This window comes from Giraffa tippelskirchi, chromosome 1 (genome assembly GCF_054371585.1).
Source record: "Giraffa tippelskirchi isolate mGirTip1 chromosome 1, T2T-mGirTip1v1.2.pri, whole genome shotgun sequence".
NCBI classification, from domain to species: domain Eukaryota; kingdom Metazoa; phylum Chordata; class Mammalia; order Artiodactyla; family Giraffidae; genus Giraffa; species Giraffa tippelskirchi.
In genome coordinates, this window is record NC_137275.1 from 24,047,384 (window position 1) to 24,073,590 (window position 26,207).

Consider the following 26,207-nt stretch of genomic DNA (forward strand, 5'->3'; position numbering starts at 1 on the left):
CTCCAATGACAGATTCACTTTCAGTATCTCCAAGGCTCAAGGCCAAACTGCAGTGAGGAAACAGTACCTGAGGGACTTCTAGTAACCAAGGGAAAGGGCTCTTCCTGTAGGCACTCCAGGCTTACCTCAAGCGTCCTCACTGAAATACAGCAAGCACTTTTTCACCAGAGAGTTAAAAATTAAAATGTGACTGCAAACAAGGAGTAGCATTTGTTAATATTTTTATTTTGAGTTGTAATCTATTACTTCAAAAAGATTCACTTCAAAAGACATCCAATGGATGTTGACTTACCAGTAAAAAAGTAAGTCATCACTATATGAGTTATAATACAGGATACACAATAAATTATATTTACATGCAATGGCTAGACTATCACACACACGGTAAAAAAATACAGTATTTTATGTACATTTTTAAAGATTTACACTTTCATATACAGTTTATAAAGTTTAAAAAAGTTCTCTGTACAAAATCTCATGTGTACAGAGTTTATAAATCCCTTTTCTTATGGCTGTACCACCACACAAATATGCTTAAAACTATAATACTACAAACACTTAGGTTTCTTTTTTACAGTTCATATTCTTGGCACCCATATACAATACCATTATTTTTGAAATGTGAATTACAAAGGAAATAAAACATAATCATGCAGACTTCTCTAATAGAAGAAAATGAGATAAAATGTGCTACTAGATCAACATTTATCCATTCCATAGTTATCTAGTTCTGTTCAACCTGCTGCACTGCTTTCATACAAGTACATGCACAACTAGCAGATTATGGAGTGCTTTTAAAAACATTAAAATAATACTTAGTCTGACAATACTTAAGCATTAGGAATGCAACTATCCATCTACTCTAGTCTGCTGCTTATTTCTGCTTTGGCAGAAACCTCAAAGAAATGAAGATACTACACGCTAAAATCACAGAAATGTCAATATTTTAACTCCTACTAAATTTCTAAAGTCTGCATCAGAGAGTACATTGATTATTTAAAAGACAAAAACAACCGAAAAGGTGTTTGACATTTAAGAGTATATTCTCTGCTCTGAGAATGGGGGGGAGAGAGAGACCTAAGATAAACCATTAAAGGATCGGCCATCGTACCTGCTAAGGCAGCACTTTCACACTCCCAATCTGTTTCCATAAAGACACCTGAAAGCTTTAAAAAAGTGGATGCTACACTACTCATCTTTTAAAAATCATCTTGAAAAGTAGTAAATTGAAGGTATGAGCACCTTCCCTCCTCCCCCAAGTAGCTAAAGATCAATGAGAAAAATAAAGTGCCAATGTCTAAAGTATTGTTAATTGTTTAAGAGGCACTAACCCATTTGATGGCTTGGGATTAAATATGAAAATAGGCCAGATCTGATCTGAATAATAAACAGAAGGTAGGTATTCCAGAGTCAATGCAATTCCTGCCTGGATGGGGGTGGACCAGGAAGCTACCTACTCCATTTATTGCTTTGAAACCTGTACACACACTTAAAACTCGGGCCCAGGACAATGAGATTTCTAAGACTGAAAGCACAGTGTCTGCGCCACTTTGAAGCTGAAGAAGAATGTGCACTCTTGATCCCTGTGAGGGGAGCTGCTGAGGCTCTCTTCTCCACAACTCATGTCTTCACAAGAGTCTTCGCTGAAAGGAAAAACAGAGAAGAGCATCTCGTTATTTAAAACACACTCAAATGTCACACAGGCAAAATTAGACTGCTGAACAAGTAGTTCTAGTCTCAGGATTTTTACATTCAAAATTTAAGCTCAACAGAGACAAAATTTAACTTAGAAGGCCTTTCTAAAGGGAAGTCTATTGCAATCTGCTTAGAAAATACACATTTGCTTAAGGGGTTTAAACTAATTACCTCTTGCCGAACTAATATTCTTGTACCAAGTAATACTAACCAGAATTCTAAAGTATTTTCAGTATTTTAAGTCCAATGAAAAGTGAAGTGAAAGTATTAAGTTGCTTAGCTGTGTCCGACTCTTTGCAACCCCATGGATTGTAGCCTGCCAGGCTCCTCTGTCCATGGAATTCTCTAGGCAAGAATACTGGAGTGGGTAGCCATTCCCTTCTTCAGGGGATCTTCCCAACCCAGGGATCAAACCCAGGTCTCCTTTACTGCAGGCAGATTCTCTACCATCTGAGCCACCAGGGAAGCCCTTAAATCCAACAAACACAGACTAATGACAAAATCCTATCACATGTCTTTCTCGCAGCAATAATCGCATCACTGATCCTCTCAAATATCAAACCAAGAGACCAACAAGCTATTAAAATGGTACTTCTGGCCTTTTCTCCCTACAGCATAAAATGGTCAAATTTAATAAAATTAAGTTCATTTTACTAGCAAAAATAAATTCTGAGTAAGACAAAGGCATCTGACAAAACTAAAAATATCCTCAGAACTCGGCTGCATCAGTGACGGCAGTTCCCTTTAGTTTCCAGACATTTAACCCACAGCCTCTTCCCACAGGACCGTTTCAGGAATTCATACTAATGTTAAAAAGCCCAGAATGCTATTTGCTTGTTTTCTAACTAAACTGAATTTCAAAGAGCATGGGAAATGGGAAACAACCAGTTTTTAATAAGGGAGGAATGAAATAAGTCAGAGAACAACAAATAGAGCATGATGTCCCCTGTATGTAGAATCTAAAAACAAAAAACAGAACTCACAGATGCAGAGAACAGATGGGTGGTTGCCAGGGGTGAGGGGAGGGGGTGGTAGGTGACGATGGCCAAAAGGTACATGCTTTCAGTTACAAGCCCTGGGGAGGTAAATGATGTAGAGGATTCTGGTTTCTGTTGATTTTTTAATCAAGGAAAAAAGGAGGGGTACACTTCCCACTTATTACCTATTTTAGTAAAACTACTTCTGGTTAATTTTCTCACCCAAAGAAATGATGCCATTAGAGGTGGGGGCTCTGACATACAAAAATCAGTCTTAGTCTGGGCAAGTCTAATTAGTCTAGGAACCTGCTTACCTTTCACTTTCATCAAAACACCCCCCCTCCGGTATTGTTGGCAGCTCAGGAACACTGTAATAGCTGTTGTGGAGGTTCTGGGCTGTGCGCCTTGAAACAATCCAAACCAGCTTCTTAAGATCTGGTTTGCAACATTCAGGAGATGAATATTCGGCTAGGCATTTAGAAACTAACTCCCTCCAGTAAACGAACTCGGAGTCATTCACCTGAAAAAAAAAATATTTAAGTGAAGAGATTATGACAGTGGTTCCCAAACCTTGCTATACCTTGGACTTACGCTGTGATTCTTAAAAAATACTGTGCCTGGCTCCCACCCCTCGATACTTTTACTTAATTGGTATGGGGGGGGGGGTCATCCAAGATTTTCTTAAAGCTCCCCAGATGATTCTTATATGCAGTCAAAATTTGGTAACCACTGCTTCAGGTGAGGAGCACCATAGGTATAAAATATTTCCAGAGGATTCTGCCTATTTTAAGAAAACACATTGCCTATAAACAACAGGTCTGTTAATACACCAATTATCAAGTATACTCTTTGACAGTCACAATGCAAAGGAATTTAACAGAATTTAGGTTTCTGAAACATAGCTTTAACTGGACTACTAAAATATTCATTTATATTAAAACACCAGATATATGTGAAAGGAGAAGTTGGAAATACAAGAGAAGAGGAATTTCCCCAGACGGGCACAGTTCCTCCGCCACTGGGGAGTACCCCAATTTATTTCAAGGAATCAATTTTCACCGAAGATTGTTTCCAAATAACAATACTATAAACAGTTTAGATCCAAATTAATAAATTTGTCACTAAAACAAAAGCTGGAAGTCAGCTGTTAAAATGTTTCACACTGCATGTACCTGACTACAAACGGATGAGGATTTTGTGTCATCTTGGCTTCCATTTCCACCGAACCCAGCCACATGTTAATCCCCTTGCAACCTGGCTTCTGTTTCTCACTCTCCCGACATCACCTCCTACATGCCAACTAAGCTCCTTCAATTCTCATTACACTGAGCCTCTCACCAAAATTCAATTCTCTTGACCACTTCCTTCTTGAAAACCTCTTTCCCACCTGAATGCTTGTACTTGTGTACTCCACATTCCTTCACTTAAATCCTAACAGGGAAACCACCACCATCAAAAACCCAGAGTTTTAACTGACTCCTAAGCAAGGGGCCCATTGGTTTCAACTATTATTTCTCATGAGAAATTCCTCATCTCAATCTCCAACTATAATTTAGACTGGCAGGAATCTGCTAGACACCTACCTATCGGGCAGGTATACAAGTACCTAAAATTATACTTGACATTAACTTCTCTGAAATTTCCCTCAATGGTACCAATATTCTCTCCACCATTAGGCCCACATCTTGGTCATCCATGACTCCTTGCCTCATTTCCATGCTTGGCCTCTAAAAACTAGAGTTAGATGCCCTTATTCCTGCTTGTGACTAGCACCTAGAGATTCTATCTATAAACCTACCCTGAACTGATTCCCAAACTCTTCCAGTCCACCAACCTCCTGGTCATACGCCTTGGCTGCCCAAACTTTCAGTGTCTAAGATTCTTTTTGTACAGCTAGGCTCCCAGTCATCATGCCTCTCATGGTCTAGCCTATTTCTCTGCTAACCAAACTTTTAAGTACATCCTCTGTTTAGAAACACAGACCCTGCCTTGTGTTCAAGTTCCATACTTCTCCAACCAGACTACCAGTTTAAGAAAAAGGACTGTGGTTGTTTGGTTTACACCTCTTTATGATTGAAAAAACTTATCAGGCTGGCCTGACGAAGGAGTTTAAAAGCAAAAACACAGTTGATGTTATTGTGGCAATGCTACTAATGGGACAATGTCTCAGTCCTATAGATGTACTGGGATGCTGTTGGTGTATTTACTGAGTTGACTTCTTAGTATGCATTTTAGAACAATGTGTGCAGGGCAATACAGACCACCGTACTACCAACTGGCAAGAAGACCAGGGAAGGGATGTCTGAATACAGAAAGAGGCTACGCTAAGTGTTCAGATTCCCTTCCAGCTTAATACCATCTGAGTTGAAGCTGCATTTGGAGAAGAACATCAACACTTAAGATACAAGGAAAAAATGAATAAAAGTTAAGAGCCCCATAAAGTGTTAATAATGATTAAGTCACCACAGAAAAAATAAAAAACCAGGAAGAAATTTGCTATAGGGAACAAGTTCTGAAGATATTTACCTTGGAATGTTTTTTAACAAGCAGGAGAATTTCCAACAATTCAATGGATTTCAAAGTTTCTACTTCCAAATTGAGAAGGCACAAAGCTAGTATGGATGGCTACAAGAAAAAAAAATAAGAAAAATAAATATTTTTTTAATTCAAAATAGAAACTGAGATATATATATAAGCAAGAAACTGACTTACTTTTGCTTTTGAAAAGGTAAGTCGGCAGCAGCAAGCTTTCAGCTGAGCTTCTAATTTATCAAGGCTCAGTATTTCTTTCCTATACAACAAAAAAGAAAGAATAAAATGTTTATTAAGTTGGAAGGTGTAAAAATATCCACTGGCATTCTAATTCTTTACTGTTACTTACAGTAATGCTAAAGTACAAAATTTTCACTTTTCATCCCACTGACCTTTCTGAAGTATGACAAAGTACGATAGTATGGTATAAGTGCAAAAAGTTTAAGGCAGTAGTAGCTTCGAATTCATAGTGCAATTTTTCTGAAATTATTTTTTCCATCCGCTTTATGTCAGAAGCAGTACATTTACATTGGCTAATCCGGATCACGTCATGAGTAGACGGAATATTGCATTCTTCTTCAACTATTCTAGCAGCCAGCAAAAAACAACAGACTCCAATGCAAGACAAATGCTTAGGTTTCACCTGAAAAACAAAGAACAAAAGGTTTCTTCCAACAATTGTCACTTTAACTTCGCAAAGCAGACACTTAAAACACTGTAATGAGCCCCTACTCTTAAAATAGAACACGATCAAACTGCTTTCTTGTATTTACCCTTACATACAATTATACTTAACTGTTTTTACATTTTAAGCTGTCTTAACCTCCCTTTAAAAAACAGAAAAAACATTTTGAGCATTTCATTTAAACACAGCTAAAAAAAAAAAACCAATGCAAATTCAAAAGCTAGGTTTCTAAAATACACTGTATTTCTAACTTACAAAACTCATAATAGTACAATCTCCCCCAAAATAAATTAAGCCTAACACTGAGAAAATATACTTCTTTGAATATAAAAGTAATATATTCATCTTTTTATCTTCTTATCTATTTAAGAATCATCCTATGCCTCAATGCAAATTTGCCCCAAGAGAGCTACTGCATCAGATGTGCAGAGTGGAGCAGATGTAAAAGCTGCCATGGACAGATGGCTGCCCTTTTCTTTTCAGTGCCCTAAAAACTGACCCAGCAGCTGACAGGAATCCTACTGGCAGAAGAATAACATTTTCCTAACAGTTACTGATCAATGTTTTTTTTAATTTATTTTTAACTGAAGTATAGTTGAATTACAATGTTATATATATTATTGCTATTCAGCAAAGTAAGCAAGTGTTAGTCACTCAGTCGTGCCCAACTCTTTGCGACCTCATGGACTGCAGCCCACCAGGCTCCTCTGTCCATGAGATTTTCCAGGCAAGGATACCGGAGTGGGTTGCCATTTCCTTCTCCAGGGGATCTTCCCAAACCAGGGATCAACCCCGGGATCAACCCCGGGTCTCCTGCACTACAGGCAGATTCTTTACTGACTGAGCTACGAGGAAAAGTAACTCCATTAATATACACACATATATACAAATATACATTCTTTTTCATATTATTTTCCATTTTGGTTTATCACAGGATATAGAGTATAGTTCCCTGTGCTACATAGTAGTGCCTTGTTATTTATCCATTTTATATATATCAGTTTGCATTTACTAATTCCAAACTCCCAATCCAACCCTCTCCCACCCCTCTGGCAACCTCCAGGCTATTCTCTTTGTCCTTAATTCTGTTTCTGTTTTATAGATAGGTTCATAGGTTCATATTTTAGACTCCACAAATAAGTGAAATTATATGAGTTGCTGGTTAACTGTTAATAAGACTGTGGCTCCCTGCTTTGAAAAGGTTTCTCATAGGGAAGGCACTAGGTCACCTTTAACATACTGCTATACTCCTATTTGCCACGTTTTTGGCATTTAAAAATACCTAGGCTTAATAGAAACATACTGGGAAATGAAAATATGAAAACCTTATTTTGAGAGCTGTGTATATACAGAACACCCAAAAAAAGCAGTCTTCATTGTGACACATCTTCAAAGAGAAGGTATGTAGGAGATATAGCAAAACCTAACTTAAGACACAACAATACACTGAGTTTTGCAGTCTCTTAATCTGAGCTAAAGATCACAACTGTGATTATTAAAAATGCTTGTGTATAATAACAAATACATTCCTTTACCAAATAGTTATTGAATCCTTTATGCTAGGCATTGTGCTGGGCACTGGGTATTAAAAAATGAAGTTGTGTTTACAAAAATGATTAAATACCTTCATAAGAGCCAAGAATCTGTCCAAAATATTGACAGCCAAGACAAAAGTTTCAGTGCAAGATCCAAAAAAGTTGGTTAAACTCCTCAAATCTTCGACTTTGGCATTTCTCAATCTTGGACACAAAGTGTTATCTGTCTGCAATAAAAACCAAGAGCCAAAGTTTATGCCTGTCTTAGAACTAGAATGGATAATACACACAGATTCAAAGAAGGTAATTGTTCCACTTAATCTTCAAGAATACGGGGAGCAGAGTGCTATCACTGAACCAAAGCACTGCAGTTTTTCAGATACAAAACGTGTATACATCACCAATTTTTAAAAATATACATCACATAATTGGGCAAATAACACAAAAACATATTATATACATCATCAGAGACATTCTTCCGCAACTCAATATAAAGCACACTGCTGCCACACTTCCAGAGGGTTACAGCAATATAATACAATTCCCTTGTAATGGACACATAGAAGGTTCCTTGTTTTATTAAAAAAAGAAAAACCACTTAAGAGCCTACAATACAGAAGTATTGCATAGGCAGAGGGTATTTCCACAAATGACCTGCTCAATTTCCAGGGACTCTCCCACTCAGAAGCTGAAGACTGGGGGTGTCACTTCTGAAGCCACACTTCCCTCGAGTTAGTATCGCTCTCATTCTTGCTAAGAAACAAAACCAATGACCCTGTGTTAAGATTTATCTTAATACTCTAGGAAGATCAATTTTGGTCTTAAGAAACTTTGCAGCCTTTAGTCCAGACTCAACTAAAATAAAAAAATTAATATATGTGTCTGTGTGTATATACACACACACACACACGTATTTTTAAAGTCACCTCCCCAAGCCCTGTCAGCGGCTGCCGCAAGATATCTTTCCTGGGAACTTACCTCCGGGGTAGCCTCGATCAAGCTCAGCCCTTTTTCTCGAGGTTGGAATCTCTGTTCCTGCTCTAGGTAGAGGTTCAACAATCCGAAGAGCTGGACACCTTCGCGACCGGCCAAGTACTCTGCCCCCAAATCCTTCATCTGCAGCAAAGACACCATACACAGTTCAGTGTATCCTGGGGGTGGCACGGGTGAGGGAGGGAGAGCACAAAAGAGCAGGGGTTAATACCTCCAGCGAGGGGCGCCCCAGCACACCCCGGCGAGAAGCGGGTGAGGGGACCAGTCACGTCCAGCCGAACTCGGCGGAATCCTCCCCCGCGGCCACGGAGGTGTGTAAGGGGGAGGGGCCGTGGGCACGTCCGCCGGCCAGCCCCGGCCTCGCGGCCGTTTCACAAACAGGAAACTGTCGCCGGGGCTGCGGTGTCCGAACCGTCCGCCCCACCTTAAGTCGTGTGGCCAGGGGCTTCTGCCCAGTGGAACACACCCGGGGCTCCGAGAGCAGCGGATCCCTGGGGTAGGGGCTTTGCACAATGCGGGGGGATGGGGAAACAAAGTCTCGCGACTGAACAAAGAACCGGAGGGAGGAGACTCCCGAGCCCCGCCCCTGCCGCGGAGCCCCTCTCGCTGGAGTCCAGCCCCCAAGCTTTCCCCATCCGCATCGACTTCGCCTCCTTGGAACAAAACCGGAGTGCCGGAGACCTCGGTTCTAGAAAGCGCTGGGGTGGCGCGGCTCAGCCGATCGGGGTCCAGGGGGGTGGGGGGCAGAAAATCCAGCCCGTCCCTTGCCCAGACAACACCCGTCCATCCACTGATGCCCCGATACCGCAACTGTGCGGAGACCCGGAGGTGTCGATCCAAAATCCACCCCAACGAGCCCCTTGACAAAATGGGGGGTGGGGGAGGCACCAAAGAACTGCCTCCTTGACACTCCACGCATCCCATCAGCATCTCTCCACCCCCGGGTGCCCACTGCCCCAGGGCTGAGGGCAGGACCGGAATTGCTCCCTAGGCTGAGGGGTGGCTACTTTGACATCAGTCCCCGCAGCCCCAACCAAGAACAAAGAAACTCTGCAATCCCGGCTGGGCCCACTCACCGTGCTGGAGCCGCGCCTCCGGCGGCCCGCGGCGTCACGGTCGGAGGGGACTGGGCGCGGCGGGGGGAGTCCGGACCAGTCTCCGAGGTCAGAGACCTGCCGCCTCAGCGGTGCCCCCGGACCGGCATCCGACCCTTCCCACCCCCTGCCACCGGCGCCTTGTCCTCACAGCCCCGGCTTCATCCCGCTGCCCGCGCGCCCACCCTCCTGCTGGGGCGCTGCGCCGGCCCCTCTAGCCCAGGCCGACTGCGGGCTCCACCGCCGCAGCCGCCGCCGCCGCGGATGCCGAAGCAAACCCCTTGTTTTTGTTTTGAGTTTCCGACGCCCCCAAGGGGGCGGGGCACATGACTCCCCGCGGAGGGATCCGCCGCTGCCTCAGCAGACTTGGAAAAAGAGTCCCGCCCCTAAGCGTCTGTCTCCAGTCAGCTTGGTGGCTTCCTCTACTCGCGATGGCTTTACTGAACCAATCCTCCCTCTCGGTTCCAGGGCGGAAGATGGAATCTGGGCACCGACTTTATTCGTCGATTGATCCGAAGGAGGAAAGAGAGGGAGTGTTAGGAGCGAGGAGCGGAAGGAGCCAGGTTCCCGCCGCATCGCACCTTTTAAAGGTCCCCGATTTGTTTTGTTTTCGCTGTTTTGAAAAGTCCGCCCAAAGTAGCCAGTTCCCTGATTGGATACTGGTGGGGCGAGCAGAATACTGAAGCTCCGATTCAATCTCGAGTCTCGATTGGCTAACTGATTAGCCCTTGAGCCCTCTGATTGGTTCTAACCGTATCTTGCGCCTCTCTCTGCCTTGGGGGCCTTAGCAACTCTGAGGTCTGGGTTGCGCATGCCTGAGTGGACCACTTCGGAGGAATTTCTGACCTACCCGCGGGTCTGCGCATTCTTTCCCGCATTCCCCTCAAGCCCCTCGTCTGCCTCGGTCTCCGGAGACTCACGTTGGGCTCTCACCTCCCCGTTGAGCTGAAACAGCTAACCTTTGTGACAAACTCTTCCACCACGGGAGGATTTTCTACATTCCTTTATTTTGTTCTGCAGGTCCATTTTGCATCAGTCAAATTATTGTAAAAATTTGTATTATTAACTAGTAAAATTTTACTACTAAAATGCCAGTATTTACTAGTAAAATGCTATCATCTTTGATTTAAAGTTTTCCTACCAAAAGAAATAAAAATGAAAAAGATATGTAAAACAGGATTGGCAAAAAGAGTTGTTGAAACTGGGGGATGGATACAAGAGGGTTTGTTATACTAGTCTTTCTACTTATGTGTACCTTGAAATTTTCCTGTAATAAAAATAAATATTCAGTGAAAGGACTTAAAAAGTTACCTGTGCACATTGATGGTGGCAGGCAATTGTCTAATAATAGCACAGCTCCTGAGGTTGTACTATTGTTTTAATGAAGACTCGGAGAGGCTTCTTGGTCCTTGGTCACCTGTAAATTATCATTTATTGTCCATTATAATTAGAGTTGTTATTAAGAGGAGACACTTCTCTTAAGGCGGAGCAAAAAGCAAAGCAAAGAATGCCTTAGGCAGGAGAAATTTTCACACGGAGTATCTCTGAGATACTCCAACGTTTATAGTTACTTTCTTTACCTTCTCTTGCTTCCTCCCTGGCCATCTGCTCAACAGGCAAATCAGTAAATAGCACATTCTCTTGTTCTACTCTAAATAATAATCAGTTAGCCCCTAGGAAGTGATTTTTCTGCCCTTCTGTATGTTTTCTGTGAATTGTTTGGTTACTTGTAAAATATGGGAAGGCATGTGACATAGATTTCACAACAGCTTGCTCTTTTTTTCCAGAGCAGCTAAGGAATTTTAGAAATAGATCCCTTTGCATATAAACCGGAGAAGGCAATGGCACCCCACTCCAGTACTCTTGCCTGGAAAATCCCATGGACGGAGGAGCCTGGTAGGCTACAGTCCACGGGGTGGCTAAGAGTTGGACAACTGAGCGACTTCACTTTCACTTTTCCCTTTCATGCACTGGAGAAGGAAACGGCAACCCACTCCAGTATTCTTGCCTGGAGAATCCCAGGGACGGCGGAGCCTGGTGGGCTGCCGTCTATGGGGTCGCACTGAGTCGGACACGACTGAACCGACTTAGCAGCAGCAGCAGCAGCAGCAGCATATAAACCACGACTAGACATACGTGTCTGCTGCACAGAGCAGCTGCGGGGAGGCCAGCTCCGAGAACTAATCCTGCTATTTCAGAGTTGTGACCTTGTTCACGGTTTTGGAAAATTAATACAATTACATTAAGAGACTGCTTGTGATTAGCAGTTTCCATAATTTTATTCAGTGTGTGTTTGATCTACGAGACGTGAAAGCTACTACTTTTGTGTGATATAAACTTCTTGCTAGAAATCTATGTGAAAAACATAAAAGAGTGCATGTAACTAACACGGAAAATAGAACTAAGATTAGAATTACATATATATACATGACAGCTTGTTTTACAGTGTACAAAGAGACTCAGCGAACAGAGATCAGAGAGAGACAGAAAAGAGCTGAATGGAAAACATGTTGCATCATGAAAAAGGGGAGTATGATCTCCTTGAACATGATGGAGATTGGGGACTTTTCTTCAAGTAGAAGGGCAAAGGTAGAAGAGGAACATCAAGTATAGTAGAATAAGTGATATGAAGCAGGAAATGCAAATCTTCTATGTGGTAGGAGATTTTTTAAATAATAGAGAAGATATAAGACAAAAAGGAAGAGATGGAGATATTGGCCTTTGCCTACATCACTGTTACAAAGGTCTACAAAATGTATAGAAATAGTATACAAAATGTATACTATTTATAATCGTGGTTTTATGTGTCTTCTAACAGGCAGCTTCTTGAATAATAAGCAATTCTCTCCAGAAAGCTTTGTAAATAGTGTTGAATTTCCTGCTCTTTAGAGGCCCTGTTCAGTTTAAAAAAGACTGATCCAGTTGTCTGATATGGAGCCCCTTGTTCATTTTAGTCTACTTATCTTTTTAAGATAAAGGAAAGCAATCATTAAAAAATAGTTGGTCCAGTATTAAATCTTCCTTTCAAAAAAAACCTTTTAAAAAATTTATTTTTAATTGAAGGATAATTGCTTTATAATATTTTGTTGGTTTCTGCCATATGTCAATATGAATCAGTCATAGGTATACATATGCCCTCTTCTTTCTTGAACCTCCCTCCCACCTCCCACCCCATCCCACCCCTCTAGGTTGTCACAGAGTGCCAGTTTGAGTTCCCTGAATCATACAGCAAATTCCCACTGGCTATCAATTTTACATATAGTAGTGTTTATGTTTCCATGTTACTCACTCCATTGGTGCCACCCTCTCCTCCCCACGCCCCCCACCACAAGTGCCCACAAGTCTATTCTCTATGTCTGCATCTCTATTGCTGCCCTGCAAATGGGTTCACCAGTACCATCTTTCTAGATTCCATATATATGTGTTAATATACAATATTTGGGGGGAAAAAACAAACAAACCTCTTTTTAACAATGATTATCTTCTGGAATAGAAAATGAGGCAAGTCTTCTCTTTTTACTCTGCTGATTTTTTTAGACGTTTGTGAATTTTTTTAAATTTCCTTAATGACAGCCTTTCTCCAGGTTCTATTTGTCCTTACCACGTTGACTTACTTTACTGCAGCTTTAGATCTTAGGTATCAAAGACATTCTCCTCTAGGCTAATCAGCCTTTATCTATCAGCTGCCTTTCAGTCTTTCCTAAGCTTTCTTGAGGGCAACTTTTCTACATTGCATGTGAATGCAAAATAGCATTTTGCATTCCTCAAGAAGGGTATTGAGGGGATGTGTCTCATTATAAGATATGTGGTCTACAGCATAGTGATGGGGGTGCAGTTGGGTTGGGTGATACTCTGCTCCCCATGAAGGCCTGATGGACTCAGACGTCCTCAGTGACATCTGAAACTGTAAAAAGAGAAGATGGGCACAGAGCAGGAAGTAAACAGCAGCAACACCCACGTAGAAACAATGCCTCCCTTCAGAGAATCCTTGACTCGTGAGGAGTGTCCTTCAAACCTACCCACATTTATGCTTCCACCTTGAAAAGAAAATAGAACGTTCCCAAGCAGCTGCTGCCCTGGCTTCCCCAAATGCCTTAAACTCGACTTCCCTGAGCTTTGTAAGACATCAAAATTCCCACAGAACTATCTAGATAGCGTCTTTCTTCTCAGAAATGAGAAGTTTTAGTGATGCCAGGCGTGTTACTAGGGAGAGATACAAAAACAGATAAATAAAACACAGTCCCAGAATATGCCCTGATGTATCTAAGGTGTAGGGCAGATGCTCTAGCAAGTGATCGGAATGCCTGATTTGAGACCTAACTTTTCTATTCACTGGAGATAGCATTCACTCGAATGCTTTGAATAATTTGATTTGTCCAGAGTGTCAAAAGTGGGACTACCATTATATGTGGGACTTTCCCAATGCTGTGACTTCAGGAAGAAAATCAAGTGATCATCCCTAACCTCATCAAAGGAATCAGGTAGAAAGCAGCCCTACGAGGGAAAGAAACTCAGGATCAGGATGGGAATGCTGACAAAAGACCCCACTTCCTCCTCCCCTCCACTCACTATGTCTAACTCCCTGCCTAGGCTGTTTTCTGTCCTTGAGGGTGGTTTGCAGTTCCAAATTTCCAATGCTTAGATTAACCTTGCTAGCAGAACCTGTACAGGAAACAAGAATGCTTGTCAGAGACAGAAGCATTGAAAGAGCCTAACCTAACTCGGGGTGCCATCTTGAAGTAATTTAGATCTTTTAACCAAGACTTCATTTTTGAATCTGAATTGAAAAGAATGAGACATTGTATAGGCAGACAGTTCTTTTTTTTTTTTCAAGTAATCAGAGACTAAATCAGTGAAGGGCTCATATATTCTGCTTTCTGACTTTCTCATGGACAAGACTTCAAATCTGAAATTAGCAAATCCAACATTCTATTTATCCCATAGTGTTTTGTTGCAGTTGTGTTTTAAAAATAGAAGTATGTTGCATCTTTCTGAGGGAGTGTCTGCTTATCTGTGTAAGGGTTAGGGATATTTATTCACACATGTTGATGTGCTCTGCCTTCCCAGATGGCACTGGTGGTATAAAACCTGCCTGCCAATGCAGGAGACATAAGAGACGTGGGTTCGATACCTGGGTCATGAAGAGCTCCTGGAGGAGGGCATGGCAACCCACTCAAGTATTCTTGCCTGGAGAATACCATGGACAGAAGAGCCTGGAGGGCCACAGTCCATAGGGTCGCAAAGAGTCAGACACGACCGAAGCAACTTAGCACACACTCACATTGATGCACTCAGCTTTGGAACTAGGGGAATTATTGACACTGTAGGGGCTTCCCCAGTGTCTCTGTTGGTAAAGAATCTGCCTGCAGTGCAGGAGACCCTGGTTTGATCCCTGGGTTGGGAAGATCCCCTGGAGAAGGAAATGACAAAGCACTCCAATATTCTTGCTTGGAAAATCCCATGGACACAGGAGCCTGGCGGGCTACCTTCAATGGGATCACAAGAGTTGGACACAACTTAGCAACTAAATCACTAAACCACCACCACCATCAACACTGTAGAAACCCTCTGAATGACGAAGCTTTTTCCCAGCCAACCAGGTTAGCCCCTGCCAGCCCTGCTATCTTGCAAGTGAGTGGTGCGAACTATCTCTGAAACCAGAGAACTCAAAGCTCACTTGCCTGTGTGGCTGACTCTTGTCTTTAGTACCCAGAGCTGCTGCTGCTGCTGCTGCTAAGTCGCTTCAGTCGTGTCTGATCCTGTGCGACCCCATAGACGGCAGCCCACCAGGCTCCTCCGTCCCTGGGATTCTCCAGGCAAGAACACTGGAGTGGGTTGCCATTGCCTTCTCCGGTATCCAGAGCACCTTCTGTTATATTGAAAGTCAGCTGGGATAAATGGAGTATCCCTGACAAGTTGTGGAAAGACTAGCTAAGAGCAGGTGCAACTGAGAACACATTCCTGAAATAAGAGCTGATTATCTCAAAATGGTGGGTCTGTCCCAAAGCAAATATATTTGAAGTAGCCCAGGCTGCACTATGGGACACTGTACATTATTATTTACATAACACATTCCTCTTTTATGATTTGTCCCAAGAACTATAACCTAAATCAGATACTTCCTGTCTTTTCTTGACATCACAGAGCTATGGGAAGCTGACACAGCAAAGAATCACTTCAGAGACATCTGTTGAAAATACCATCTTATTTCTAAAGGAAATCTTTATTTTCTGTGAAAGTAATTATCCCTTATGTTGATCCCAAATGAAGAAGCAGTTGACATTTAAAGTGATATGAATAAGTAATATAAGCTTAAATTTTGCTTTTGTTAACATTTTTTAAGTGTCTTCAAAATGAAGGTTTTTATTTAACTTCTAAAAAGAAAGAATGCTTTATTTCAAGATTCTCAGGTCTGTTTAATTGCATGTACTATTATGTTTTCTTCAACAGAATTCTGAACAAGAAATTATGGCTGCATACAGGAATGGAACTAGTTTTTTTTTTTTTTTTGGTGGTGATGGGGTAGGAGGATTGAAGCTTCACAGTGTAGAGGGAGTCTCTATAGGAAAAGAGAGAATTTAGAAATGCAAATTAGATATGAAAGTGAATATTTACTTTAAATGAGACAAATCCAGAAAAACTGTACATTTTCAAAAGCTGACATAGACTCATGTTCCAGTTATCTGCTGTTGTGTAATGAATCACTCAAAACTTAATGGCTTAATCAGCAACAATAGATGTACTATCACTATGAACTGTCATAGTTCTGGGGTTGGCTGAGCTCAGCTCGCAGTCCTTGTTCAGAGTCTTTCATGAAGTTACGTTCAGATGGTGGCTGGGGCTAGAGTCTCCTTGTGGCTCACTACTTATGTGTCTCCAGTTGATATTGACTGTGGACTGTGAATTCAGCTAAGGCTGGTGGCTAAAACTCCTACTTATATGGCTTCTCCACATAGCCTTTCTACTTCCTCATGCCATGGTGACAAGGCTCAAAGAAAACCAGGTAAACACTGTATCTCCTTTTATGAACCAGACCTAGCAGTCACATAATTTCTATACTAGTTTCATATTGCTACTGTGACAAGTTGCCACAGGTGTAGCAACTTAAGACAACATATTTACCATTTTATAGCTCCAGAGCTCAGAAGTTTGAAATGGGTCTCACTGAGCTAAAATCAAGGTGTGGACAGGCTGTATTCCTGTTAGAGGCTCCATGGAAAATATATTTCCCTGCCTTTTCCAGCTTCTAGAGACCACTGCATTCCTTGGCTTATGGCCCCATCCTTCATCTTCAAAGCCCACGTCGTAGTCTCTTCAGATCTTTCTCAATTCTGACTTTCCTGCCTTCCTTTTACACTTACAAAGATCTTTTAATTACATTGGGCTCACCTGAATAAACTAGGATACTCTCTCCATCTCAAAGTCAGCTGATTGGCCACCTTAATTCCATCTGCAATTCCATCTTGGGCTTCCTTGGTGGCTCAGATGGTAAAGAATCTGCCTGTAATGCAGGAGACCTGAGTTCAGTCCCTGGGTCAGAAAGATCCCCTAGAGAAGGGAATGGCTACCCACTCCAGTATTCTTGCCTGGAGAATTCCATGGACAGAGGAGCCTGGAGGGCTACAGTCTATGGGGTTGCAAAGAGTCGGACATGACTGAGTAATTAACACACACACACCAAATTCCATCTTAATTCCAACCCCCTCCCACCTTGCCATGTAACATGACAGGTTCACAGGTTCTGGGGAAGAGGACATGGACATCTTGGGCAGGGGGCATTATTTTGCCTTAATCAGCATTCCTTCAGCCACAGCCACAAGTCTACTCATGTTCAAGTTTCAAGGGGAAAGAACATAGACTCCACATCTTAATGAGAGGCGTGTTGATCACATGGTAAGAAGAGCTTCTGGGACGGGAGATACTGTGGAGATAGTCAATGAAAAGTAAAATCTTCCACAATCACAAACATCAAAGACTGAGGAAATTCCATGATAATTGGTATTAATAAATTGCCTGACCCATGGCTATAAAACTTTTGGTCAATATTTTTGGCTGCAAATTCTCTGATCACATCTTCATAAGAATATTATAATATACTTTTCTACAGAGAAAACAAATTTTAGTCTTTTCCCTAGCATGATGGATCCATTTTTTTCCATCATTGATATATTAACATATTTCTTTCAGGTTTACAGCTCATTATTGATATCATCTTTCAGTGTCATATCTTTTTGCCTTTTCATACTGATATGACACTGACAGATGATATCAATACTTTGGCCACCTGATGCAAAGAACTGACTCACTGGAAAAGACCCTGATGCTGGGAAAGATTGAAGGCAGGAGGAGAAGGGGACGACAGAGGAAGAGATGGTTGGATGGCATCACTGACTCGATGGACATGACTTTGAGCAAGCTCCAGAAGTTGGTGATGGACAGGGAAGCCTGGCGTGCTGCAGAACATGGGGTCGCAAAGAGTCGGACACAACTCAGTGACTGAATTGATATCATATGATATTTTAGAATTGATATCTGATTTGAGAAAAATTTTGTCAAAATTTTTTCATGTTTAAGCTGTAAAAGTTCAGGTCATCCGTGAAGGCTGGCCACACTCATGATTGGCTTGTCTGTTTCCTTATTGCAGAAGCATATTTTGAGTTTTACGTTATCTTTGTCGACATCAATATATCAAATCAACAAGAGATTTCAGTACTCTTCAAAATATTATGATTCCTTCCTCTTCATTAATGAGACTATCAACCAACCTGACTATCAACCAATCCAAGAGACAGTCTTACTTTTATTAGAAAGTCCTCTCTTCTTTTTAGGGAAGGAACACCTTTAGAATGATCTAGAAAAAAAAATCTGTTCAAATTAGTGTCTTGATGTGCAAGCACATTCTGTTGTTTTATCATGCATTTCTATCACTTTTATTTCATATCTCATTAATTTTTTAATCAGAATTTTATCTTAGATCTTAAATAAAAATACAGATGACAAAAGAAGGCATCTTTCTTTTACATCCAAATTGAGGTTTCTAATTTCTCGGTTGTTTTATTGGAATATTCCAAAATGTGTTTCTAAATTCCAATTAAAGTGGTATGCTCCAAACTCAACTTCCCCTTAGCCAGATCCCCAAAATACTGGTGGACCCCAAGCACTTCCAAACACAAGGGAAAGTGGTACAAGGAAATTTAATGTGGAGAGAAGCATCAGCCTTGACTGCAGTTAAAATGTCTTACTTTTGGAAAACTCAAAAAAATGCACATGTGAACACTCTGCTAGGGCCTCTCCTGAGATCTCTGAAAGAGTATGGGCAAGTGAGGAGCCAAAGCTACATGTCACTAGCTTCACAGTAAATCTACACTTGATAATCAATAATTAGCTGTCTAGCACTGTACTGAGTGATTTACACAAAATGACGCAATTGTAATGCCCACAACACACAGAGATGCAGACATAGAAATCCAGAGAGTTTAAGTAGCTCATCCCCACAGTCAGACAGCAGTGGAGTCAATAGTCAATAGCAGACAGTCTGACTCTAGAACCCACGTTCTTAACTACTACTTTACATAGTGATTCTGGTATACAGGAAGAAGGAGAATAAAACTGCAGATTGGACATAAGCTTGATCCATTTGCCTATACTTTCTATTAAATTCACACAAAATGGTTGTATCAGTAGTTTACGTTAACCTAAACCAAGGCAATTTGGATTTGGATTTTTTATTTATTTTGATTGTCGTGTCCACAGGCTTTCTCCAGTTGTGGCGGGTGGGGTTACTCTCTAGTTGTGGTGCATGGGTTCTCTTGTTGTGGAACATGGATTCTAGGGTGCATGGGCTTCAGTAGTTGGCAGTGCCTGGGCTCAGTAGTTGCCTCATTGGCTCCAGAGCACAGGTTTAGTAGTTGTGGCACATGGGCTTTGTTGCCCCTGGTATGTAAGATCTTCCCAAACCAGGCATCAAACCTGTGTCCCCTGCATTGCAAAGCAGATTCTTAATCCTTGACCACCAGGGTAGCCCTGGATTTGGTTGTTTTACTAGGATATTTAATCAATGAACTATACACCTGCATGCTTTTGTGTGTGTGTGTGTGTGTTTTCTTTTATAGAAAGTGGATATATTTTTGAGAAATTTGATTCCTCTCTACCAAGCAAATCTACCTATCCAGATAGAGACCAGACCTACCAGGATTAACTACCCTTGACCTGGAGTTTTGAATTGACATACTCCTAACAAAGCAGGCCAAGTGTTTCAGCATGGTTTTACCACTTAAATCCCAAGAAAGCCGGTAGGAGAAGACTAAAAAGAAGTTTTCTTTTCTGCCTTCCTTTAGATATTGCAGGAAGATGTCTAAAAACTTTTGAACGTCACATGAGTATGTCATATAAGTAGTTTGCAAATGTCCCACAAGGTGCCAGAGGGAAATTGCTGTTGTGTTCCTATGGGTCCTGCTAGGGTCTATTTTGCAGTTGTTTGAACTGTTTTCCATCTTATGACACGGAAGCATTTTTTTGTGTGTGTCTTTTTATAACTGAAGATTATAACCAGCAAATATTTTGCCCTATCACGGCTGGTTCTTCTCTTATGTTCTCACCTGCAAACCATCTTTCTAGATGGAAGTCAAGCCCCTGTGATCACTCCCTGCTAAAAATAGCAGGCTTGAGATTTACAGCCTGTGCTGGACAGGAGGGTGGAGATGGGGAGGGGTGGAACAAACACAATACCCAGAAGTTACGAATTTACTTCTGTTTATAGTGTTGTGCAATGTTTGTAAGTTTTTATGATGGACATAATAATATTATCTCTAGAGCTTCTATTTAAACATTTTAGAAATGTGTTGACTCATTTTGCACAAAGATTAGCCTCCTAAATATTCGGATTTCCATAGCCATGTGTTTTATAAAGGCAGACCAAGCTGCTTTTCAAAAGTTTTGTTGCTTCTTTTGTTTATTTTCATAAACATTATCTAGGCACCCACTCTGTTGAGGCACAGTGGTGGAAACTGCAGATGCAAAGTGACTATGGCTGGAAGCTGCCCACAGGGCACTCAGAGCCCTAGGCAGGGACAGCCCGATTGGCAAATAACATTACAGTGTGATCTGTGCAACCATATACGTGTGCAGAAAGCATAGCAGCAAGATAGGAAGAGAATAGTTATCTCAGACGGGGGAGGGAGATTAGATGAGTCTGTTCAGAGGAGATTCTTGGCTGCTTCTAGAAAAATTGTTTCTACTGTGTGACTGTGTCTTCTTCCTTCAACTCAGAATGTTATATTCATTTTTTTAAAAGGAATTCTGCTCTGAGAACAGATTAGCAGCATCTGAGCCACTCAAGACTACATGCTGCTAGAACTTCCATCTTCAGAATGTACTTTTAACACGGGCATTTCTCAGATATTTGTGAAATTCATTATCCTACCTAAAGGCACTTCATGTTATATTTTGTGACTTATTTTGGCTAAGCTAGAATATTGTCATTTCCCTATAAGTGGATTATTTAATATATTTTATTAGATTTAATATATTTAAATTATGAAGTAATTAAAACATATTATAGAAAATGTGGAAAAGGGAAACAATTACATATAACCAAACAATCTAATACAACTAACATTATTATGGTGATGTAATATCTTCCCATCTCTTTTCTGATAGATATTTTAATTATATTGTGAAATATACAGAGAGTGTATATGTATAGTGTGGGCTTACTTTAAAGGCCATTGATGAAACATGGGATTGTGTATCCACCATCCAAGCTAATTAATAGAATAAAATCTGTACCTTGAACCCTATGGATGCCTTGCTTGGACCACATCCCCACTCCCTCTCCCTAAAAGTAGCCCTAGGAACATTTCCAGTTAATCATTCCCTTACTTTTAAAACTAGATTACTGGGACATCCCTGGTGGTCCAGAAGTTAAAACTTCCCCTTCCAATGCAGAGGGTGCAGGTTTGATCTCTGGTCAAGGAGTTGATCCCACAAGCTTCAGGGTGCAGCCAAAAAATAAAAATAGATTACTTTACATGGATCTCCCAATAATATATTGTTTAGTGTTTGAACTTTATATAAGTGGAATCACATGGAATATATTTTTCTGTGACTCTTTTTCCCCTTTAATATTAAGGTTTTTAATGTTGTTGTTTGTTAGCTTGGGAGAGGACCTGAGTGGAAACCTGCCTGAGAATAACAGGTGCTGTAAGCTTTTTCCACCCTCTCCCACTCCACGTTATGTTTTTGACCTTCATACATGATGCCTATAGTCATAGAAATTATTCTTGCTATAAAATATTCCATCCCTTTATACCATACTCTATTTATCTGTTTCTACTGTGAATGGACTTTAGAAATCTTTCCAGTATATCACTTTTATAAAAGTTGCTGCAATTCATGTTTCCCTTCCATCTCCTTATGCACACATCTAAGAGTTTGTCCATAAAAGATAGCTAGAGATGAAAGTTCTGGGTCCCAAGATATGTGCATCTTCAACTGGACTGAGCTGAGTAGCATCAGTTTCCAGATGTTCTTTGTGAGTTTCTGCTGTAACACAGTTTCATCAACATAATGTTAATTATTTTCATAAAACTTAAAAACAAGGGTCAGAGTGACTTACACCTTTGTATCCTCCTCTTTACATAAACCCAAGCTACGGAAAAGATGCTCAGTAAAAGTTCTCTGGTTTCTCGATTCTGGAGAATACATTTTATCAAGTTAAAGACAACTATACTTAAACATGCAATTGCTATTTTCATGTAGAGGAGAAAGCTTTGCTTTTATTTTTAGATTAATATATACATATGTAAGGAGTAGGGAATGATAACCCACTCCAGTATTCTTGCTTGGAAAAATTCCATGGACAAAGGAGCCTGGCGTGCTACAGTACATGGAATTGCAAAGAGTCAGACACTACTGAGCATTTGTCAGCAGCAGTAGTATACATGTATAAACATATATTCAGACCTATGCACACAGAGAAACACAAAAATACATAAATGCTTGTTTAGTAACATAAAACATGGGAGCAAGGAAATAGTATCTCTTCTAAAAAGAGAATTCTGAAATTTTTCTCCCTTGCACACACACACACTTATGTGCACTGTCTATAGGCATGTGTTGGTGCATGTGTATATGAGTGTGTGTACCACCTTTGATATCTGCATCTGTGAATAAAATGGGTTTTAAAACACTGTCATTTGAACACAGTAATCCATTTCAGAAGCTTATCATTTGGAACCACTGATTAGAGGTACTTAACTGTCAGTTTGTGTAGAAAATGAATTAAAAACACATACTTTAAAGTGAGCTTAAATATACACCTATCCAGCAGAAATAAGGATTTGGTGAGTTACTTTAAACTCTAAATTTACTTCTTCCCTATCTATAACAGATTTTCATCCTCCTACCATCCCCAGAAATTTTTTTTTCAAATGTTGAGCTTTTATTTTTAAACCAGTTTTGTTTTGTTTGGGCCATGCCATGCAGCTTGCAGGATCTTAGTTCCCCTACCAGGGATTGAACCCTAGCCATGGCAGTGGAAGCACAGAGTCCTACCACAGAAATACCAGGGAAATATCAAACCAGTTTTGCTTTTATATATATGTATATATATACACACACACAGATATATACTTTTATTCATTTGTCAAGGCAATCAATTTCAAGATAAACTGAGGTTTTAAAGGTAAAAATTGTGTACTAGTATAATTTCAACATATTTCAAAATCAAAATATAAAAATTTACATCATAGTTCTAGAAAAGAAATGAAATAAGATCTTTTTTTTTTTTTTGGCTGTACCAAGAGGCATGTGGGAGCTTAGTTCCCCAAGGAGAAATTAAACCTGGAAGTGTGGAGTTTTAACCACTGGACCACCAGGGAAGTCCCAAGAAGTCATTTCTTACAGTTCAAGTACATAATTTTTATCTAAAGTATAAAGAGTTCCTACATGATAATAAATTAAAAAGGGTAAGACAAACATTTATTATGTAATAATATTAAGAATTACTAGAAAAACAATTCTTTTCAGATAACTCAGTTGCATAGAAGTTGCATTCCATCAGTTAGGACACATAATAAAATAAGCAGTAGAGATATAAGCTTTCTAGTTTCACACCTAAGGTATTCTATTGGATCGAATGTTGGTAGTATTATATATGTTTATTTTCATAGGTAACACTTCATGTTTTTAATTTCATTAAGCAAAAATGAAGTGTCTGGACCCTGTAGGGCCTGAATAATCTGGATAATTATGAAATCCACATTGCATTTTGTACTGTATAGACTTTAACTTCACTATAAATATACATATGCTGACCTCAGCTGTCCAAGAGTGGAAAGACCCTGTAATCTGAAATCAGCAGACTCAGCTTTGAATAGTGTTCCTGATACGTACTCACTGAGTCACTTCTCAAAGTCTCCACTCCCACATTTGTAAAATAGGATAATAAAACCTAACTATCTCACGGAACTGAGATAGTGAATGTTGTTGTTGTTTAGTCGCTAAGTTGTGTCTGACTCTGAGCCAGGCTACTCTGTCCATGGGATTTCCCAGGCAAGGTACTGGTGTGGGTTGCCATTTCCTACTTCAGGGGATCTATCCAACCCAGGGATTGAACTTGCATTTCCTGTATTGTTGTTGTTGCTCAGCGGCTCAGTCCAACTCTTTGTGACCCCATGGAGTGCAGCATGCCAGGCCTCCCTGTGGCAGGCAGATTCTTTACCACTGAGCCACCTGGGAAGCCCATAAATTGCCTTTCGTCATTCAGTCACTCAGTCGTGTCTGACTCTTTGCAACCCTATGGACTGCAGCATGCCAGGATTCCCTGTCCTTCACCATCTCCCAGTGTTCCTCAAACTCATGTCCATTGAGTTGGTGATGCCATCCAACCATCTCATCCTCTATCATCCCCTTCTTCTCTCGCCTTCAATCTTTCCCAGCATCAGGGTCTTTTCCAATGAGTCTATTGTTCGCATCAGGTGGTCAAAGTATTGGAGCTTCAGCATCAGTCCTTTCAATGAATATTCAGGTTTGATTTCCTTTAGCTTTGACTGGTTTGATTTCCTTGCTGTCCAAGGGCCTCTCAAGAGTCTTCTCCAGCACCACAGTTTATAGCATCAATTCTTTGGCACTCAGCCTTTTTTATTGTCCAGCTCTCACATCCATACATGACTACTGGAAAAACCATAGCTTTGACTATGAGGACCTTCGTAGACAAAGTAATGTCTCTGTTTTTTAACATGCTGTCTAGGTTTGTCATTACTTTTCTCCCAAGGAGCAAGTGTCTTTTAATTTCATAGCAGTCACTATCCACAGTGATTATGGAGCCCAAGAAAATCAGTCTGTCACTGTTTCCATTCTTTCCCCATCTATTTGCCATGAAGTAATGGGACCAGATGCCATGATCTTTGTTTTTTGAATGTTGAGTTTTAAGCCAGCTTTTTCACTCCCCTCTTTCACCTTCATCAAGAGGCTATTTAGTTCCTTTTCACTTTCTGCCATAAGGGTGGTGTCATCTGCATATCTGAGGTTATTGATATTTTTCCCGGCAATCTTGATTCCAGCTTGTGCATCATCCAGCCTGGCATTTCACATGATGTACTCTGCATATAAGTTAAATAAGCAGGGTAACAATATACAGCTTTGATGTACTCCTTTCCCAATTTGGAACCAGTCTATCGTTCCATTTCGAGTTCTAACTGTTGTTTCTTGACCTGCATATAGATTTCTCAGGAGGCAGGTAAGGTGGTCTGGTATTCCCATCGTTTTAAGAATTTTGCAGTTTGTTGTGATCTACACAGTCAAAAGCTTTAGTGTAGTCAATGAGACAGAAGTAGATTTTTTTCTGGAATTCTCTTGGTTTTTCTATGATCCAATGGATGTTGGCAATTTAATCTCTCGTTCCTCTGCCTTTTATAAATCCAGCTTGTACATCTGGAACCTCTTGGTTCACATACTATTGAAGCCTACACTGAAGGATTTTGAGCATTATTTTGCTAGCATGTGAAATGAGTGCAATTGTGTGGTAGTTTGAACACTCTTTGGGATTGGAATGAAAACTGACCTTTTCCAGTCCTGTGGCCACTGCTGAGTTTTCCAAGTTTGCTGGCATATTGGGTGCAGCACTTTAAAAGCATCATCTTTTAGGATTTGAAATAGCTCAGCTGGAATTCCATCACCTCTACTAGTCATTAGTAAACCATAAAATGGACAGAGGATGAGACAGTTGGATGGCATCACCAACTCGATGGACACAAATTTGAGCAAACTCCAGGAGATAGTGAAGAACAGGAAAGCCTGTCATGCTGCAGTCCATGGGGTTGCAAAGAGTCAGACACAACTGAACAACAATAATGAACCATAAAATGCTAAACAAATATAAATTATTATTTTTGTAGAGGGGTTCAAATTCCAGCTTTATTGTTTAATATCTAAATGACTCATATGGCAAGCTACTTAACTTTTTAAAGCCTGCTTCCTCACCCTGGAAATGGCAGTTTGGTGAGAATTAAGTGAGACAATAGTTTAAGCACAGTGTATGTGGTAAAGGGCTCGGTAAGGCTAACTATTATTTCTTATTGTTACTTATTCTGTGGACGGAGGAGCCTGGTAGGCTACAGTCCATGGGGTCGCGAAGAGTCAGACACGACTGAGCGACTTCACTTTCACTTTTCACTTTCATGCATTGGAGAAGGAA

The 26,207-nt window shown here is 40.7% G+C and overlaps 1 protein-coding gene and 1 long non-coding RNA gene across 5 annotated transcripts; one reads left to right on the plus strand and one right to left on the minus strand.

Moving 5' to 3' along the window:
• Positions 1-204: 204 nt before the first annotated feature.
• On the minus strand, positions 205-9,773 carry CCNG2 (cyclin G2). 4 transcript variants are annotated; one of them, XM_081584486.1, is made up of 8 exons: positions 9,697-9,773; positions 8,403-8,540; positions 7,514-7,651; positions 5,597-5,847; positions 5,385-5,463; positions 5,199-5,297; positions 2,987-3,192; positions 205-1,643 (listed from the first exon to the last, which is right to left on the minus strand). In XM_081584486.1, exons 2-8 carry the CDS (start codon positions 8,538-8,540, stop codon positions 1,520-1,522), a joined length of 1,035 nt encoding a protein of 344 aa, XP_081440612.1. In that variant the 5' UTR covers positions 9,697-9,773; the 3' UTR covers positions 205-1,519. The 4 variants fall into 4 exon arrangements, with proteins under 4 accessions (XP_081440612.1, XP_081440598.1, XP_081440591.1 ...); XM_081584472.1 differs by having other exon boundaries at positions 9,494-9,773; XM_081584465.1 differs by having other exon boundaries at positions 8,403-8,575; positions 9,494-9,773.
• On the plus strand, positions 8,780-10,685 carry LOC145543328 (uncharacterized). Its single transcript, XR_014080645.1, has 2 exons — positions 8,780-8,913; positions 9,980-10,685. It is a non-coding gene; the product is annotated as an uncharacterized LOC145543328 (long non-coding RNA).
• The last annotated feature ends 15,522 nt before the right edge of the window (positions 10,686-26,207 follow it).